At 29.5% G+C, this 18,564-nt stretch overlaps 2 protein-coding genes across 3 annotated transcripts; both read right to left on the bottom strand.

Moving 5' to 3' along the window:
• Positions 1-614: 614 nt before the first annotated feature.
• LOC114179716 (3-epi-6-deoxocathasterone 23-monooxygenase CYP90C1-like) lies at positions 615-7,446 on the bottom strand. Of its 2 annotated transcripts, none has more exons than XM_028066137.2 (9): positions 6,861-7,446; positions 3,679-4,000; positions 3,393-3,542; positions 2,943-3,224; positions 2,127-2,213; positions 1,924-2,002; positions 1,723-1,829; positions 1,506-1,633; positions 615-1,159 (listed from the first exon to the last, which is right to left on the bottom strand). In XM_028066137.2, the coding sequence occupies exons 1-9, from the start codon at positions 7,226-7,228 to the stop codon at positions 1,120-1,122; spliced, it is 1,563 nt and encodes a 520-aa protein (XP_027921938.1). In that variant the 5' UTR covers positions 7,229-7,446; the 3' UTR covers positions 615-1,119. The 2 variants fall into 2 exon arrangements, with proteins under 2 accessions (XP_027921938.1, XP_027921937.1); XM_028066136.2 differs by having other exon boundaries at positions 615-1,145; positions 6,861-7,445.
• A 5,585-nt stretch (positions 7,447-13,031) lies between these two features.
• ALDH3F1 (aldehyde dehydrogenase 3F1) lies at positions 13,032-16,958 on the bottom strand. The gene is made up of 10 exons (XM_028062413.2): positions 16,712-16,958; positions 16,499-16,567; positions 16,244-16,340; positions 15,072-15,278; positions 14,627-14,751; positions 14,245-14,349; positions 13,996-14,168; positions 13,825-13,915; positions 13,590-13,739; positions 13,032-13,498 (listed from the first exon to the last, which is right to left on the bottom strand). The coding sequence occupies exons 1-10, from the start codon at positions 16,907-16,909 to the stop codon at positions 13,244-13,246; spliced, it is 1,470 nt and encodes a 489-aa protein (XP_027918214.1). The 5' UTR covers positions 16,910-16,958; the 3' UTR covers positions 13,032-13,243.
• Between the last annotated feature and the right edge of the window lie 1,606 nt (positions 16,959-18,564).

The following is an 18,564-nucleotide window of genomic DNA, read 5'->3' as shown; positions in this document are numbered from 1 at the left end:
AAGTTTTTCCAATTAACTGATTACGCCCTCTATCAAGTTTTTCCAATGTAAAGTGTTTCAGTGTTGTGAATGATGAATTGTTTGCATAAATGCTCAGTTTTATGAAGGGCCACGGTAATTTTGAGCTTTGAATAATTGAGGTCTAAAATCTTGAGTCCCTGTCAAGGTTTTAAAACTTCAAAAGAGACAGAAGGGGGAGATGGGGATGCAAAGCACGAGCTTGGGTTGGCAGAACCTTGGGCGTTGATTTGGAGGAAAGTCACGTGACAACCACATCGCATGATGTTGTGGTACTTGTACGAAACTTTTCCAGCGGAAATAGATAACGAACGAATGGTGGGAATAGACTGTGAGCACAACTGAGAGTGAGTTGCCTTAACAACTGTTTAATTTACCATTTATTTACAACTAAGATTAAAACCTATCATGTTAATGATAGTAATAATTAACCATAAATGAATAACTCAGATCAAAATATGTGTTTATTGTACCTAATGTAATTATAATTTGTTAAAGTAGAAGTACAGTTTCCCTACAGAAGTAATAAAATAGAAAGCGTTTATTTTGGGAAGAATTTGAGGAACGGAAATGAGAGTGAACTAAAATAGATAGAGTTTTTGCATGAAAACATATGATTGTTAATTGTGGGATCGTGTAGCAGGTACAAGAGTTGTACAATTCCACTAATTGAGAGAACAAGAGTGGGTGGTGGAGCACGAGCCCATATCATGGCATGGGACCAATAGAACAACAAAACCCACATGGAGATCCAAACCCACCACAAACGTTACAAAGGAATCAAACACAAAAATTTAATGGACAGAGACTCAAGATCAGAGTTAGCTTCAATAATTCCCACTTGCATTCAATTTCTCAATATTATAGGAGGGCCCAAAGCCACCTTTCTCCTCTCAAAATAGATGTGACATTAGAGCTAACACAACGATACACACTCCCTTTTTTCCTAAACCTTTTTTTACTCTCTACACTCAAACAAATATCTACACCTATCTATCATATTACTGTACAACAATTCTTTCAATCTTCAATCCAATTAGCTGTTAATGCTTGTTACACTGATTGGGAGCTTCCTCTTCATCTTCACGGTTGGAAAGTAGATTATTTCATCCTTCTCAGCAACCCATCTGCAGAGTACAAACTGTAGAAATTAGTCGAAAAACTACCCCAAGAATTCCTTCTCAATCATAAAATTAATGAGAAAGACTTAGGGTTTAGAAAAAAAGAACTACTACAAAAATTATCTTTTAATCATGGTTCGTTTGGAGTTCTGATATCTTGTAAAAAACCAAAAAATATATGAAGTAGGAGATTGTATAATATTGATTATGTATAAAATGTTACAAGATAGGTGAGTTATATCTACACACAAAACTAATCTTAAAAATCAAAGTAATGAACCTAAAACATGGATGTATGCTAACACAAACCATTTATACACTGAAATCATAAAGTGCCTTTTCATTTTTCTAGAGAAAAGTTGTTACCTGTAAGTGGTAACAAGATGGTGAAGGAAGATAGAGAGCTCTAGCCTAGAGAGTTCTATGCCAGGGCACAGTCTCTGTCCACCACCAAATGGTGTAAACCAATTGTTATTAGCTCCACCTCCACTTTTCTGTACTCATAAATAACTCATTATCAGTTTACGCTTTCTTTCTACAGCTATCATATCAGACACTCTTTTATGCTTTCTTCCTAACTTACCTCCCATCTCCAAGGATCAAACTTAAAAGGGTTTTCGTAATTCATGTTATCCATATGAACAGAACTAAGAGATGCCACAACACACCAATCCTTTGGAATCAAATACCCTACACACGGTCAAAATAGTAGCATCAAATTGTGTACAAATGCTTCAGGGCCAAAGAGTACAAATCATTGCCTCCTTTTTCTTTAGAAACTTACCTTTGATTTCAACGTCTTTGACTGCTTTTCTCCAAATGGCATTCACAATATTTGCCATTCTTAGAGTTTCGCTGATAACCTTGTGAGTGGTAAATGAAAGACAGAAAGGAAAAAATCTGTCACATGGTATTTTATAGAATATAATGTTATGATAATCGGTTGGAAATTGATTTTTCCTTCCATAGCTACCGTTAAAGGCTCACATTTTGTGTAAATGGCAGCTGAAGGTAGTCACTCCACACATAATCCTCTGCACAATTCTTCTGCCTCTTCAATTCCATGTTCTCTTCCTGGTGTGAAACAATCATATATTTAGTTACTTCAACACAGATTTTGAATTACATTCTCAATACCAAAATAATTACACTAAGTAGAAAAAACTGTAAATTTTTTCTACTCGACTCGACCCAACTTGTCTAAGTTACTGATCTGTCACTCAAATAATAACTGAACAAAAATTAAGGAAGAATAAAGTGAGTGTGGTGATTGGGAAAATAAAAGGGTCTGTGGTGGAAGCATTTAATTGGTGGTCCTAATTTCAGAGCCGTTCAATATGTAGCATCGCCAAAAACACAACAAACTTCCACATTCACATCCATGTTAGCCCCACTTCAAACTCGTTCATGCTTCATAGTGCTCCAAAGGAAAATGACTTGTGAGAGTACTTCAAACACTTCTTTATTGTGGCCCGTACCGCACACGAGCACCAATCTGTAGGGTCCATCAAATTTTTTCTAGATTCCATTCATGTTCACCATACGCATTCAATGCTTTCAAATATATTCGTAATTTTATCTCCAAAAGTTAGGAAGGACTATGTAGAACAATAAGGATCAACCATAAGACTCGTAAGGTTATTGTCTTTAAATTTTGAGTTATATCTTATAGCTATAGTTGCTGTCGAATTTCCCCAAAAGGATCACGTCGAATATTTTTGTTCCATCGTGTTATTATGTGTGGATAGATAATAATTTAAAGAACAAAAAAAGAAAGCGTGGATGATGAGTAAGAAAATGTACCAGTAATTTGGATAGGGCAAGGGGAGAGTCACTGAGAAATTTGACAGCCATGGTCATAGCCGTGGGAAGAGTCTCCTCCCCAGGGATCATCATCTCAATTATGTTCTCACAGATATTTTCCAACATGTTAGAGATAGTGTTGCTATCACCAATATCCCTTAATAGCACATCCACCACATCATTTACTGCACCTCCCTTCTCTTCTGTATTCTTCTTGTTATGGATATTATTGTTCCTTTCCTCTATTACCCTCTTCACTATCTTCATCATTCTTTCCTTAGCCTGCACCATTAATTCATTACTTAATTCAACAACTACTACTAACACAACATTACAATCCAAAATTAGTCATAAACACAATTTATATGTAATTTAAAGCAGAAAACTTTAAATTAGTGACCCTCACAAAAAGTGAAATTTCAGTAATTTTTGTCGTGGGAGAGAAATAACCTTCAGGGATTTATATAGTCTTGTCCCAGGAAACTTGAGGGGTAAGCAAATCAACCCTTTTATGAACTCTTCAAATTCTCTCTTCAAGAAGTCTAAATCTTCACCGGGACCAATGCTAAGCAGAACTTTAACCAGAATAGTGAATGTGATCTGATATATAATATATGTCCGGGGACAAAAATTGGAAAAAGAAAAACATCTCTTAGTTAGGCATTGAATTGATTGGTAAGCAAACATTTGTAGTTTTTTGTTTAGTAGAATTTGATGAAATTAAAATGAAGTGGACCTTTTTGACTTGATCTTGAACGTAAATTGGTTGGTGGATCCAAGTTGCAAAGCATTGTTTAACAGAGTGTTGAATATCTGCAGTGATTCGAGCTTTGAATTGAGGGGATCGTAGGAAGCCTCCAAGAAGTGAATGAATTTTCCTATGCATGTTCCCGTTCATTTGGAGGATGGAGTAGTCTCCCATTAGTTCTCTCACCGATTTTGGATAAGCAGGGACGAATATGTTCCCCTGGTTCTGCAGAATCACCTTGTTCACTTCTGGGTCTGTCGACACAATCACACCAGTTCCCAAAATGCTTGTCTTAAATACACTACCATACCTGCACACAAATATTCACACCCCAGATACAAAATTTCAGTCATCGTCTTCCTCTCTTTCTCATTTACTAACCAAGATATCCTACAGGAATTTCTTTGGTTTAATTCTCTATTTCTTCCCGTAATATGAACAAAAGCTTTGTTTTTCGATCACTCTTTTTAACTTTTATATATATATATCATCTTTAATTGTTTTCAGATCTTAGATGGTAGAAACTACAATTAATAATTTTTAAATATTAAAACAAAAAAAATGTATATCTGTAAAATTTAAATGAGTAATTAAACATTTTTTTTATTAATCCTATTACTCTATAAAGTATTACGTAAAAGTAAGAGAAAAAAGAAATTAAATTCTGTTTTTTTAACAGATAAAAGAGTTAATTTACCGAAGGACTTGATCCTTAGATGCAGCTCATAGTTCTATCATGAAATATGAATCAGACTTGAATTCGTATTTTCGAACCTCGTTTTCAACCATAACAACAAATTTCCGCTCTCCAATAAATGCATCAGAGAGCGTTTTTAGCTCAAAACTCCGTGTGGAGGTAGATCAGTAACGAGAAGGCTCTTTAGTGTGGTTATATAGATAAATACTTTACAATGAAAACACAAAATATTAATCCAAGCTATATTTTTTTTTTTATAAAACGATAGTAATTATATAACAGCCTAAATTTTGCCCTTCAAAATATTAACCCTCTATTAACATTCGATTTAATAACATTTTCCCTTTAATTTAAATCACACGCGATTTTACTCTGAAGTTTTGTTTGAGTCAACTAAACTTCTTATTTTTGAAATCAAGCAAAACCGGCCCTTCTATCATATAAACATATTTTTTTATAAAAATATATATGAGTTTATGACATATTTAGAATATAAAATAATTTAAAATTTTGAAAAAGCAAAACATGTAGGAAAAGAATTTAAAAAAACTGAAGGAATTTTTAGAAAATGAAACAATGAGTGGATTTGGATGGTAAAAACTTTGCGTGAAATAATATATATGTTTTGAAGTTCAAAGCAATTTAATAAAATTAATTTGTGAAGACTTTGAACAGAAAAAAAATGATAAATTATAGTATTTAAGTAAAAGAAATTTGATAGAAGGACATGTACTATTATTTTTTCTTATTCCGAGTAAAAGAATTGAACTCACTGAAATGAAATAAAAGTGAGAAAGATATAAACTAAAAGGGAAACTGAAGGTGAACAATGTTTGTGGTTACTGGGTGCAGAAGCAACTGCAAGTAGAGTTCTAGAATCCACTAAAGTCCAAAGGTGAATCTAGAATAGGTCCAGTTATGGCAGAAGCAGGCTTTTCTGCTCTTCCTTCTTTGGATATGCTATTCTCTCTATAGAAGCTGCAAGCCTACAACGGTACAACCATAAATGGTTCATATCTATTAATTATATCACGACGCCTTTAATGTTCCCAAATATATATATATGGACCTCCGTGAATCTGTACTAGCATATATATCTTCTTCACCTACGTTCATTCAATTCCATTTCAAGCCTTCTGCCACTTCCCCACGCTACCTTCTTTCTCCATCTGCAAACTCTCAAATACCCTTTTTCATCACTTCATTCTAACCTATAATGTCTCCCTTCACTACTTCTCACTGCTAATTTACCCCCACTTCCTCATTAATTTCTGCTTCGTTACTTCAACCATGCACACAGTCAAACACATAATGGTAAAACTGCCTTTTCTCTGCTACATGTGCATAAAGGCTCTTCTTCCACTGTCTTCATCGCAGCAAAATAAGACCTTTCGCCTCACAAAAATCTTTACTTTTACAAAAATAATGAGTTTTATATAAACTATCACACACCAATACACAATTATCACAATTCAAAACAAAATTGTTTTCTTCCACCAAAGAAGAGATATTGTGTGATCCTAATTATCACCACACTTACGATATGTATGTATTTAAACATTTATGAAATCGTATTAACCACTTACTTTTTTTTCTTTATCTATCTAAATATCAACTAGCAGTTACATCTTTATTCACCATTATTCTTTATAAAAAAATAGGTGAGGATATATGAATTCAACACGTTAACCATATTATCCATGCATATATTTATCCAAAAACAGTGTCATTTATTTCTCCCAATCATGTTACTTGAAGTTTCCAAGTAGCTCGCCGAAATTAGTTGAACAGTTCCTTTCTGAACATTTGAATCTAAAGTTAAAAAACCTTAAAACTCCAGAAAGAAAGAACTTAAATACGTGCTTCGTTCTGTGGCCATGGTGTGTTAATACCACTTAAATATTTGCTTAAACTTAAAGGTCTGAGAAACTCTACTTTCTTTTTCTCCATTTGGTTGAACAGTGTACATGTGGACCACGTACAAGGACAGAATTGCCACTAACACATGATCACCGATAAAAATATGCGAACATTGTAAAGGACCACACAGAGTTGTTAAAAGTTGGGCCTTCACAAAGAATAGACTAGAAGTAAGGGGATATGTCCATGGGGACAGAGACTTTTAGTGGTTTTTATTTTTCTGCTATAAATATTTTACGAATATATAAATATATATATACGTGTGTGTATGGATATATACCTAATATATAGGAATCACAAACATACATCTGTATTATAAATTGACCTTTGATAGTTGTTGTTGTGAGTCGGGAAATCAGTTATGTGCATCAATGATGTAATGCTCCAACCATAAGTAAAGGAGCAAAGAGAAGAGAAAAATGAAAAATTGTGTTGGGTGAGCATGCATGTCATCACCCTCGTGGAGAATGAATGCAGAAAAAGAAAAGTAAGAAAAGAAGAAAAAAAAAAAGCAGGAAAATTAAGTGAAAGGAAAGGAATGGAAGAGTCTTACAGAGACTTGCGTTTTTCCATGAAGCTGACAGGGTTGGAGGTGTAGCCACAAGCAATGAACTCAAGGGTCTCTCCGAGTAAAGGCCAACCTTTGTTTCCTCTGGGAACTTTCCCCTTCTTCTTCTTCTTCTGTTTGACCCTGTTACCGTTGTCCTTTTTGACACAGAGAAACCAGTAGCAGCACCATGTGAGGATGATACCCATGAGACTCCATAGTCCAATGATCCATTCCATGTCACACAGAATCATGCAGAGTGTATTGAGGTGAAGAAAGAAAGGGAAAAAAAAAAAGAGAGAGAGAAGAGGTATTGAATGTTTTGAAGAAACTTCTTTTTGTCCTTCCTTATAAATGAGAGTGGGGTTACACATATTGAGAGGGAGATTCTGAAGATCTAGGGCTTGAAGCAATCATTTAATGTGATGGCCTTATTGGGTTCACCTAATCAACCGTGATCGTTTATTTTGTCTTCACTCAATTTAGATAGTTCTTAATCCCACTTCTTTCCCATCTCCTACTAACCCCACCCATGCCTTTGCCTTCTTCGTACCTCCCCTGCAATTATTTTTTTCTCTCTCTTTCTCTCTCTCTCTCTCTCCTCTTTATCTCTCTTCCTTTGATCTATATGACTATATTTATTTCTCATCTTCTTTTCATTTTACTTTTTATTTTACTTCACATTACATTTCTCATTTCCCTCTTTAATGCACCTTTCTAATTCAAAAATCATGATTCATGTACATTAGTAAATTAAAAAAGGTTTTAATCAAATATTTTCATTAATGTTTTTTATGAATTAAATTGATTTCAATAATTTCCACTCGTTATAATTTTCAGGATCCCGATGTCCAAGAATCGTCACTCTCAAGTATAAATAAATTTTGGTACACTATATACAACTCCTTATAGACACCACAAAATAAAGTTTTATTTCACTTATAAAAATAGAAACTAAAACAGAAATAGATTTGAAAAATAAGTAATTAATTGAGTAGGAGAAAAGCAGTTATTAAGGAAATACTTATATATATATATATATATATATATATATATATATATATATATATATATATTATTACCATATAAAACTATAATTTTATGAAACATTTTAAAATATTTCTAAAATAATTTATTACGTTAACTATATGATTAACATTTAAAAGTTAGGGTTATATACTTTAAGATTGGAGCTTGCGACGCATTAGTCTTATTTAATTGAAAAAGATTCTTGAGCGCAGAAAGGCGCATAAACCTTAGACCGGAAGTGCTTTTGGTTTTCTTATTTTATTATTAGTGAAAGTGGTTTCATCCTTTTATTAACTCAATCGCGCGTTTAACACATTACAAACATTTTATTGTTTCATTTCATTCATTGCTCAGAAAAACAACAAAATAGTTTGAGTTTTTTCTTCGGTATTTTACTAAATAAATATATTATAAAGATGAATTAGATTTAAACTATTATCTTAATACAATATTAAAATAATTTAAAATCTATTTTAATCAAGATTTGGTCCTATCATATTTATCCATAATTTTTTTTTTTGTGAATAAAAATAAAATAAGTGTATAAAATATGTTAATGTTTCGAATGAGTAAATGAAATATTTAAGGTGGTGGTGGGTCCTGTCATGTACTATGCTGATTTGTATCCTGGTACTCTTTTGTAATAAAGCTGTTTGTTGTTTGGCCAAAAAAAATATTAAGGTTAAGAGTGAAGGTTCTTCTTCTCCATCTCAGGATTAGGTAGCCCGCCAAACTCAACAACTACTTAGAATATAATAACACGTGTCTAGTTAAGAATACAATTTTAATTTTTTCAATTATGGATAATGGCCATATTTATAATCATTTATCATTACCAATTATTGTGAATTAAGAGAGCTTTTCAAGTGCCCTTCAATCTTTTGCTTCTGAGATCTTCTTCCTGGTGAGATTCCACACTGAATTATTTTTTTATAATAAAAGTAATACTAATTATGAAAGCTTTTATCAATAATACAACGAAAATAAAATATCACAAAATATGTCTACTGTTTGTGAGTGATTGATGTTTGTACATAGAACGATGTGTCATTTGATGATAAGGATTTCAATCACAGAGTCTGGAATAAGACATTAAACATCAAAACAAATATACAAAATATAAAGAATGACATATAATAATAATGGGATACATATATTTCAAATTCTTTCATAAATATATATATTTATGGACAAAGTCAACTTAAAAGAGTACGTGGGGATGTTGATTTATTTAATTTTGTAAATACATGATATTTAGCTATATTCTATTTTTAATATAAAAATATTTTAGTTATTTATAAATTATTATATTAATACATATTTTTATTTTATCAGGAATTAAACTATCACAGAGCTCGCGTTAAATTAAACTAATCAAAACTAATTAGTTTCGATTGATCTGTAAACAAATCAAATTAATTTATTTTCTTTTATTTATAACTTATTTGGATAAAGTTCAAAATATAAATTCACTCAGGTTATTTTTATATTTGAATCTTAATTGCTGAAACTTCTAAAATAGAATAAACTAAAATATACTGTTTTATTCATCTCCAAAGAAATATAAGTTTTAATGGACATCCATCTAATGTTAGTGATCTTCTCATTTTTTATTTATTTTTTTGCCTAAACAGGAATCAATGAAAAATACTAAAAAACTTAATATCTTAATAAAAATATTAGCTATATTAAAAAAAAATTAAAGTCTCAAACGCAGGGCTGTTTTTCTGCCACTTACATATGTAGAAATATTCTGGAAAATAAGGGAAGTATGGAGTTGACTCGAATACAGGGATTTCTTTTTCTAATAGTTACAATACCATTTGATTTTTTTTTTAAAAGTGAAAATCCCACTTGGAGCATTCTTTATTAAAAATTTGAAAAATAAAAGAAAAAACATTTTTTTTTAAATTTCACTATGTTTTAATTAATTTTTTTCTTCTTTACTGTTCTACCAATTTTATTAAAATAATATTCCTTTTTATATCTCAAATAATTTATGACATGAATTTTGTAATCAAATATTAAATTTTGTGATGAATCCTTGACCGGAAAACATGTTATTTTCAAAAATCTCATCACAAAATATATAAAATATAATTATCAAACATTACTCAGGATTACAAAAAGGATTTTTTTAGTAAAGTGGACATTTTTCTAATTTATTAAGTTCAGTGAAACTTGTCAAACATTATGCAGTGAAATAAACCGTTTTTTTGTATATGGTACAAATTTATTTATCTGCATATGAGAATATAACGTGATTTTTTTTTTCAGAACTCATGCTAGAATTGGCTGTCTGAGAAACGAATTCTAAGTAATTTTTTTTTCTAATTATAAAAAGTTAAAAATAATTAAAAATCATTTTTTATTAAAATTTTAAAATTTTTTGTTTATTAAAAATAGTTTATTATAATTTAAAATTTCCTTATTGTGAGGTGAATTTGAAACTAAAAAGATATATTTAATTTAATTTTTATAAGTAGGTAAGGAGTAAACAATTTGAAGAATAAAAATATTAAATAAGATAATTTAAATATATATGGTAATTATGATAATAGAAAAATTATGGTAATAATATATTATATAATGGTTGTTTTATGTAAAATTAAATTTGAGTGATGTATATTTATTTGTTTAAAATAATGTATGTAATAAAGTTTATGTGTAATTAATTAGAAAATAAAATTAAATAATGATATGATTTTAGGTCAAATTATTTGAAAAGAAAATTAATGTAAAGTTAAAAATGAGGTATATGAATATGTAAAACATTTAGATTTATATATATAAAAAAATTATAGAAAGTACAAAAATAAAAACTTAAAAATATATAGTACAAAAATTATTTTTCTAGAGATTTTAAATATAGAAAAATCTAGATGTATTTGGTATGAACCATGGTACTTTATATTGAAGTGCTTATGAACCCAAATAAATGAATTGTGTTGTCTTTTATCCCAAAATAATGCCATAACACCTGTTACACATATGTGGTAAGTCATGTGCAAATAAGTGTTGAGTTAAGAATGACCTTTTGTACATGTTTTCAAAAACTTGAAAAATTACACATAGCATGTTTGATGTGATATAATTGGCATGAATCATAGTAATTACATTGAAGTGTTTATGAACCCAAACTATTGAATTGTCTTGCCTATTGTCTCAAATAAATGGCACACTATCCCTCACCCATATATAGGAAGTCCTGTGTAAATAAATGGAGAATTGAGAAGAACTTTTTGTACAAGTTTTCAAAAACTCGGAGGTTACAGATACCATATTTGATGAAATTAGTATGTAAAACACAATATCGTCATAATCAATGTGTTTGAAGATATCAAATACTTTATTTTCAAACTTATTTCAAGTTTCAATATCATAAAATATTTTTAAAATTATAATAGATAAAGGTTTATTAGATTGTGATAAATAATTGATTTATTTTTAAGCATATATTATTAAAAGAAAGACTCTTGAGAAATAATGGTCCAATGAGAAAGAACATAACAATAGGAAAACATAATATATAATATTAGTGCTAAAATCATCTTATCTTAACTTATGTTTTAAGTTTTTAGTGTTACTTCAAGTAGACCATATGGAAAGAAGTAAAAGTAAACCTTAGAAGAGTTTTTATAAATATTTTTAAATAATTGTACTTTAGATCTTTGTGTGTTATTTTCAAAATCAGAATTCTATTTTTTTAAATATTTTTTTCCCAAATTTATTTCTTTTTTTTTTTTTGTAAAGTTTGTTCCCTAAGTACTTGAACACGGACACACACAAAAAAAAGATGAGAAAAAACTTCTTAAACTTGAGAAATAAATCAATCTGCTAATTTTCTTTTTCTTATTTTATTATTACAAATTTATTAGGCATAGGATTAGTAGTTTAGATTACGGGATATAAAACAAAAGTTGTGATTAAACCAGTATAAAATCATTATGTAAATCTCTTCTTTTTTTAATCTTTTCTTAACCTTCTTGATCTTGAAAAACTGGACAGTTTGGAATACTGCTTTTATTCAGTTTTCTATAAGGTTTAAAAAAAGTCATACATAGAAACATTTTATTCTATTATAATGACTTAAAGATTATCTTTGAGTTGAAGATTATAGAAGAAATTTTCAAAAAGATGTCTAACAATTTATTTTGTAAATTTTTAAAAGATATAATTCACAAGCCATTATTTTTCAACAAGGATATTAAACCTTTGATAATCTGTATGAAGAGAATACATGTATCCATTCATACAATGGCTACATGCTTTCTTATGTTAGACGAAAGGGAAGAGAAAAAAAAAATCGTGATTTGATCTTCTGTTAATAATTAAAAAAAAAAGATTTTAATGAATTTAAAATGATGAGTTGAAGAAGTTGTCTAAAATTATGAGTTGAAGAAGTTGTCGAATTAATTTCCACTAATAAAAATTAACGATTAATATTTGACAAATAAAAAAATGAAAGAAAAGTGTTCTGGACAATAAGCTTCCGACATTGAGGTAGTCTTTCCTCTGACAAGACATGTATCCAAGCCCATTCATTATTATAGTTAATTGTCTTCACTCTTCATGAAACCCTTTAATGCCCAAAACGTTATTTCGTCCAACGCTACACTCAAGTTTCTGAATTCGTATTTTTTGTTTTTGTTTTCCCATAGACAGGTAAAAGTCATTATTCTAAGATTCTTGTTTAAAGGTTTCAAATGAATCAACAATTGAATTTCAAGAGTTTAGTCTCGAATATGTTGAGTCAAATCGAAGTGGTACAAGACTTGCAGCTGCGTAAACACGTAAAAGCAACAATGTGTCTTGTCCCAAACAGATTTCTTGGAGCTCTCACTCCCATGCATCATGATCACCTTTCCAAGGTAAAGACTGTATACAGATTGAAGAAAAACTTTGAAATAGATGATAATGTCGACACATTTCATAATTGAAGATTTGTATTTCTTGTCTAGTCTTCAAATTGAGTTGCTATTTGTGTAATTAAAATGTTATGAGTAAATGTTGTCTTTATCTTAACAACTCTGTGTCTTTAAAAGTAACTTCATTTAGAAAAGTTTGACTTGGTTATAAATACTCTATAAAAGGTTTTAAGCGTTGAAAAACACTTACATTTATACTAATACATCAATACTACCATAATTCATGGATTAATCTAATCATGTTGAAGATGACTATTTCTTTTTTACATCGAAAAAAAGAAACTTATTTAAGAGACCTTGTTCATTTTCAAAATCTGAGACGTTGGAAGTAGAAACATTCTATGACAAGCAAGAAAACAAGAGACACAGAGGTTCGCTTATTACAACACGAAGTTGATGTTCACAACATGAGGAAGTTGAGGTTGTATTGATCTAGTTGTATTTTTTTAAGCCGAGTTTGAAAGCCAACATGTGCAGTAATAGTCCAAAGTAGTTGAGCCTGTATGCGAGTTTCAGAAACTCTAGCTTGAACCGACTCCAAGGAGGGTACCTTGGTTCAATTTCAAGGAACAGCTTTCTGTGCATCACTGCTTTTTCATGGCTGAAAGTGTCAAAAGAGTACTTCCCATGGTACCTTCCAAAACCACTCTGCCCAACACCTCCAAATGGTAATGTATCACATAAAAACTGCACACACAGAGAAAGTATTAATTACCAGATTCCTTTGCATTATGATTTTCTTGATAAAAAGGAAAATTAAGTTAGATGAAAGCAGTACTTGAACCAAGGTGTCATTAAATATGACACTTCCTGAGGATGTTTCTGATACAATTTTTCTCTTGAAAGTTTCATCTTTGGTGAAGGCATAAATGGCAAGAGGTTTCGGTTTTGCATTGATAAATTCAATGCTTTCTTGAATTTTATTCAGCTGCACAGATGCCAAGTGCAAGAGTTGAATGAGGCAACGAGAAAATATAACTGAAAACATGAAATTATGGGATTGCCATGCTCACTGTGATTATAGGAAGCAGTGGACCAAATATTTCTTCTGTCATTATCTGAGAATCTAGTGGAGGATCTAGCAAGATTGTAGGCTCGATGAACCTAAAAAAGGTTGAAAGAAACTGCTCAATTGAAAGAAAACTAATTAACCACTTCCACTTCTATTTCCCAGCATAACTTACAGGTTTTCTTCATCGATCAAACCACCATGAACGATGGAAGCAGCGACAAGAGGTTCTTTGAGAAGATTGCGTATTCTCTCAAAGTGGTGCTTGTTTACTATTCTGGAAATTACTTTTGACTCCGCCGGGTTTTCACCATAAAATCTTCTGATTATCTTCTTTAATAGCTCTATCTAGAAGAAAACCACCAACTTTCTATTACAAAACAAAAATCAATAAAAAGTAGCAGCTTCTGATTGTGATGAATACCAGAGAATATGATAAGTTCTCCTCAACGAGCAAATAGTCTATTCCTATGCAAGCTTGTCCACTGCAAGGTCCCCACTTTCCTCCTATAATTCTTTTCACTGCCAACTTGATGCCCATAAGTGTGCAGAGCAAAGCAAACCCAATTAGACATTGAAATCGAAGAATTTGGATTCTCTGATATACTTGATATACTGTTTTAAAATACACTAATTCACACATTAATCTTTTAAAATATACTAAAAATTTATAAATTTTTAAATATCAACATCAATATATTATTAATGCTCAGCAGCAAAGAACAGTACTGCACTAAAAAACTCATTGAAAAATTTGAATTTGAAATTGAATGAATGTTGCAAGCATAATAACTCATGTGAACTACCTTAAATTCTGAAGGATTGGGAAGCGAATCAAGTATGGCAGGGCATTTTCCACCCAACTCTAGAGTAACAGGAGTTAAATTCTTTGCAGCAGCAGACATGACCATGCTTCCCACACTTGGACTTCCTGAAAATTTCATACACCAAGAACAAATCAGTTTGTAGCTGTCTTTGTGTTGAAACTTTCACATTAAAATGGGTGCAAACTTTATTAAGTCAGTTTTGTGAGATTAATTAGACTTAAATCTTTTTTCTTAACATGAAATAAAGTCGTGGATTTATTCTAACAAAATTTATTTATTAAGTTTATGGTTCTATCTGTCATCGTATCGTTATTAAATTACTCTCACGTATCAAATATATATACCTGACACAAGTAAATGAAGTAGTCTAAAATTATTTCGGAGAGAAAATTTTCTAAATACAGGGTTGGTATGGAGAAAATACCAGTGAAGAAGATTTTGTCCCATTTTTGCTGCAGTAGTTGTTCACAAACAGTTGATCCACCCTCAATGACCTTGATGGCATTAGAGTCCAAGTACTGAGGAATGGTATTGGCAAGGAACTCAGAGCAAGCTGGAGCTTGCTCTGAAGGTTTTATCACTACAACATTTCCAGCAGATATTGCCCCAATTAATGGATCCAATGACAGCACTGCATAAACATATGTATATATTAACAGTTGTTTCTTAAGTTTGAAATACCGAAGTATAATATGAAGCATTGCTGAACTTCTAGTGTTACACAAAATTCTTAGGAGTTAAAAACTTTCTTAATAGGCAAACCATCTTTTTTAGACCTTGAAAGTTCAAAATACTTGCACATTAGTTATAAAAGTAGAACAGAAAGTGTTTGTTATTATTTTATAATCTTTGAATTTAACTTCTTGTCATCACTTTAATTCTTAAAAAATATTAATATTATCAGTTATATCACACACGAGTTTTTGAATTTAGTACGAAAGTAAGGATCCGGTTACACTATTGTGTGGAGTTTTATTTTTTTTCTAATTTTATTGCTTTCAAATATTAAAGAAACAATGATTCAATCAAAATTTGTTATTTATTCTAGTAAAAATTAAAAGATGTATAGTTGAAAAGTTCTCTAGCAAAAAAAATATATGTTTTAGATATGAATAACACTATTTGTTTTCTAGATGTGTAATTTCGACCGGAATTTAGTTTCACTAAGAAAAAAGTAAAATTTAATATATAAATATAAAATGTGGAAGAATTGAGTCCATCTAGACCATTTGATAGAAAATTGGTTTATGAAACTTTTTAATTTAATGAAAAATTAATCGTAAAAAATACAATTTATTATCAAATGTGTTAACATTACTACTTTAAGAATAAGATGATTTCATAAAACTCAGAAACAGTTGTCTCACTCTTTACACTTTTCAAAAGCTAAAAGTAATTTTCATTTTCTTCAGAAACTTAGTTATCCCCTGCTAAAATATACAAGGACAAAATTGTTGATTTAGCATGGCTGACACATAGTGTATGGAAACTGGTTCATGAATAATTCTGAAACTAAAGGTAAGGATTAAAAATATATGTTATATACATACTAGAGAAAGAGAAAACATGGGTTTGTTAGGAATTTTTAAGACTCACTGATTGGGAAGTTCCATGAAGAAAATATGAGAACCACACCCAGGGGTTCTGAGAACACTTCTCCTTTAGCTGGAAAGAAAAGCAAAGGGATATCACTCTGCAACGATGAAAAAAATGTTAATTGCTGACTTACGTCATAACAAGAAAATTGTGGAAGAAAAGCCAGAAAACAGTGAATAGAACCATAACAACGAACAATGAATACATTATCAGAAATACAAAATATGAAGAAAAAAAGAAAACAGGATAATCTACCTTTTTAGGAGCCATCCATTTCTGAACACAGCTCAAAGATTTGTTGGCTGATTTTTCTACCCCTCCAACCTACAGAAAATCAATGAACCAGTGAAAGAAGGACCCAGCAGCACAGTTCAAAGACTAAAATACAAACAAGCTAAATAGATCAACTTTTAACTAAGACTGAGATGATTAAAATAACAGAAAAAAAGTTGAAGTGTTTGATTAAACCTCATCACGGTAAGCCTCAGCAGGGTGCTTTCCAAGATCTAGATGAAGGGCTTTGAATATAGCATCTTCGTTTTCATGAATAAGGTCTAAGATACCTGTGAGCTGGTTTTTCCTCCATGTTACACTTTTGGTTTTTTCAGTCTTGAAGTATTCCCTCAAATCTCTTACTATCTCTTCCATTTCCCTACCCATTTCCATAACAATTCAGTTTTGTTCAAGTATCAATTTATTGCTTTTTTGTTAATTTATTTTTCTCAACGCTATGGACACCATATAGTTGGGTGACTTCATTAAATGCTACTGTATGTTGTTGAGATACCTAACCAAGTTGTTTCTTGTAATAGTGTAGTATTAGTAGTAATAAATCCACTTTCAAACCCACGGTTGATGGACGATAGACAAAAGTTTGGTTTAGGAAAAGATGGATTATTAAGTTCATTTTCAACTTCAAAGTGGATAGATGTTGAAAAAAGTTGAAACAGAGGAATTATTTTTCTATGTATTAGTAGTACAATACATCAAAAACAAGTTGTCCTCACGGAAATCAATATTAAAGTACATTTAATAGAATTATATATATATATATATATATATATATATATATATATATATATATTGTAAAATAAATGATCATGTAATAATAATGGATTAATGCTTAATAAATTATATTAATGTATTTACCATCTTTTATATTTATTATATATTAATATAAAAAATAAGATATTAAAAGATTTCTTTTATTATTCATGTTTATGTTTGTTGACAATTATTAAAAAAAATTGATATTTTAGTTTTTTGACATTATTTATATTTTTTTATTTATATTTATTTTATTGTCACATGTACATACAGTTAAATAATATTTAATAAATTATTATTTTAATTCTTAAATACTACTATTTATTTCTCAAATTTAAAATATTCATATCAATCTTCAAAACAACACATTTTAACATCATTCAAAGTTTTTTTTAATGTATTTTTAACATATTCATATAAAGAATAATTTATATTTAAAATATTAATTTTTTTTCTATAGTATTTTTTTTCATTTTTCATTTAATTATTTTATAATTTGTAATTACTTTTTTATTTAATAAATTATTAAAAAATAACTCATATTTAAAGTATTAATTATTTTCTCTATACTATTTTTTTCATTTTTAATTTTTTTTTTTTGTGATTTCTAATCACCTGATCATTGAATAAAATAAATTTAAAAAAATATATTTTTCTCTCATTTCTTAAAATAATATTATTTTAAAAAAAAATACTATATATTTTATCCATTTGTTTCTAAACCAATCGATCGTAAAAATATAAATATATTTCAATTCTATTATATAATATCTAATAAATTATTATTTTACTTCTTAAATGACACTGTTAGTTTCTCACATTTAAAATCTTGATATCAATTTCTAAAACTTCATTTATGTTTAAAGTTAAAATTATTTTGTTAATCAATTTAATATATGGCGATCCCTATAAATTATTTTAAAAATTTGTTGATTCTTAAAATAAATAAATAATTATTTATTTTAATGTGTGTCTTTAGATACATTTTAATCATTATTAATTTTTTTTCTAATATATTTTTAATATATTTATTATTAAAGAATAATTTATATTTAAATCATTAATTTTTTTACTATGCTATTTTTTCATTCTTAATTTTATTCTTTCATAATTTCTATTTACTTGGTCGTTTAATAAATTATTAAAGAATAACTTAAGAGTATTAATTCTTTTTTTATACTATTTTTTTTTCATTTTTAATTTTATCGCTTTATGATTTCTAATCACTTAGTCATTTGATAAAATTAAAATTTAAAAAATATATTTCACTTTTA

Source organism: Vigna unguiculata, chromosome 3 (genome assembly GCF_037176805.1).
Source record: "Vigna unguiculata cultivar grain cowpea cultivar isolate G323 ecotype 2 chromosome 3, ASM3717680v1, whole genome shotgun sequence".
NCBI lineage: Eukaryota > Viridiplantae > Streptophyta > Magnoliopsida > Fabales > Fabaceae > Vigna > Vigna unguiculata.
Note: the sequence above shows the minus strand (reverse complement) of the source record. Positions and strands in the feature narration are given on the sequence as shown.